Raw genomic sequence first — 1917 nt, 5'->3', positions numbered from 1 at the left:
TTCCTTTCTCTTTAGACGCGGTGGGTGGGGGTAGGGGTACTGAAGCTGAGGACCAGAGCCAACAGCAGAGAGGCTTGCCTCTAGTCGCGTCTCGGGTCGCGGCGGAGGCAGGCGGCAGCGGCGGCGGCAGGCCCCGGGGCCCCCGGCAGTGCAGTGGTCCGTCCCGCGAAGGGGCCCCACTCCCCTGCCGGACCGCCCCCGCCACTCTCTCCCACAACACCTAGCACAGCGCTGCGCCCCGAGTAGATTACAGCGCGGCCTTTGTCGGGCGGGCCTGGCTCCCGGCCAGCCGTCCAAACAATAAACAATTCCCCCTGGTGCGGGCAGGGGGTTTTCTCTCGCCACCGAAAGGCTCTAGGTGTATGCTGACAAATATCTTTATCAATTGGAAGGAAGGGAAGGGGCCCGGAATGGGGGAAGGGAGGGCGCTGCGCCGGGCGCTGGGTCTCTTACCTTCCACCCACAGCTCCTCCACGTTGGTCTCCAGATTAGCTGCCTTTAATCCCACAGCGAAGGCCCCAAATATGAGGAGGCCCACAACCAAGAATTTGCCGCAGTTTTTTTGAATGTAACAACCCAGTTTAAATAAGAGTCTCTGAAACTTCGCTCTCAGCCACAGCGGCGCTTTTCGGCCAGTAGCTTTCCCCTGAGGATGAAACAGAAAGGAATGGTGAGCGCCCGGGAGTTGCGGCCCGTGCGCCCACTCCCGCTTGCGCGCACCCGCTCGCGGATCCCGCGACAGCCGTGGGGGGTGTCCTCGAGGCTGGAACCCCAGACAGCACGGGAGAACTCGAGCGGTGTGGGGGGTTGGGAGGGCTGGGCATAAATCAATGTCGGGTTGCAACGTGGGAGTTGCACCCCGGGGACAGCAGAGGCGCCCCCACGCGTGGCCTGCACAGCATCCCCGAGTGCGACATGGGGCGTTGGGAGAAGGGGTTACAAGAACAACGGGAAGAGGAAGCTGAAGCAGAGTGCAGAGAATTCACTCAACACAAGCAATAGTCCCGCCGGATCTGGTAGGGGAGGGGCTGCGTAACCTCAGCTATGGAGCCCAACTTTTAAGAACCAGCAAAGCTCCGCTCTCTTTCCTGCAAGTTCTGCCCCACCCTTCACCCCTCTCCGGCTGCCCTTGCGAGGACACGGGCTGGGGGGTGAGCGAGCTTTGGAAACAATATAGTGCGGGATCCCCTATCCTGATCCCTCCCGGCGTGGCAGTGGATCCACGTGGTGAGCACTGATGCCGGGGCTCACTCGGGACCCATTTCCATAGCGTTGAGAGACGCTGTGTGAGCTGACTTAGGAAGTGGGGCAGCCATCTGCAACTTACGACAGTATTTGTGATCGGAAGAGGGCAGCCACATGGATCTTTCCCTCCTCTCCCTTCCCTTCTGGTTAAACGTAAAAAGCAGCGGCGTGCACAGGGAATGGGCCCAGGCCGGCGCAGGCGGGGGTCCCGGCTGGGCGCTGGCTGCTCCCGGCGGCGGCGTTTTCCCGGCGCTGGCCGCGGCCTTGGCAGGCCCCCGTCTGGGTGCTCGCCTTCTCCGGATTCCACACATTTCAGCAAGCCTCGTAAACACAATGAACCCGGCCACTCCACAGACCCGGACCGCGGATTTAAGGTGGCAATTTGTTTACAACTTTCCTTTTCCCCTTAGGCTCTAGGAAGAGCTGGCTCAAAAACTGGAAAAGGAGAAGGGAGATGCCCTTTTCCGGGGATAATTTTTAAGGGAGCAGAGATTTCGTGCTCAACAAAAGCAAAACTGGCTGCCAAAATAGGAAACCACCTTTATTTTGGCTCCCTCCCCCCCTACTTCTCTCCGCCTCTCAGTACTCCGCCTCCCCCTCCAAGATGTTAAGAAATGTGGCAGCATTACAGGGGTTTGGGCTGCAAATAGGGGCAGGGGCGCGGGAGGAGGG

At 60.2% G+C, this 1917-nt stretch overlaps 1 protein-coding gene across 3 annotated transcripts in view; it reads right to left on the bottom strand.

Moving 5' to 3' along the window:
* The window catches only part of PTCH1 (patched 1), a 60689-nt gene that overhangs the window by 58048 nt on the left and 724 nt on the right, over positions 1-1917 (bottom strand). For 2 of the 3 annotated variants that reach the window (XM_039880459.1, XM_039880460.1), the window contains exon 2: positions 454-646. In XM_039880459.1, the coding sequence (XP_039736393.1) occupies positions 454-646 (193 nt within the window). Of the gene's footprint in view, positions 1-453; positions 647-1327; positions 1821-1917 lie in introns of those variants that run through there. The other variant, XM_039880461.1, reaches the window with a different exon arrangement.

This window comes from Pteropus medius, unplaced genomic scaffold, assembly GCF_902729225.1.
Source record: "Pteropus medius unplaced genomic scaffold, Ma_sr-lr_union100, whole genome shotgun sequence".
In the NCBI taxonomy this organism is placed as follows: domain Eukaryota; kingdom Metazoa; phylum Chordata; class Mammalia; order Chiroptera; family Pteropodidae; genus Pteropus; species Pteropus medius.
This window is presented reverse-complemented; position numbering and strand designations above follow the sequence as displayed.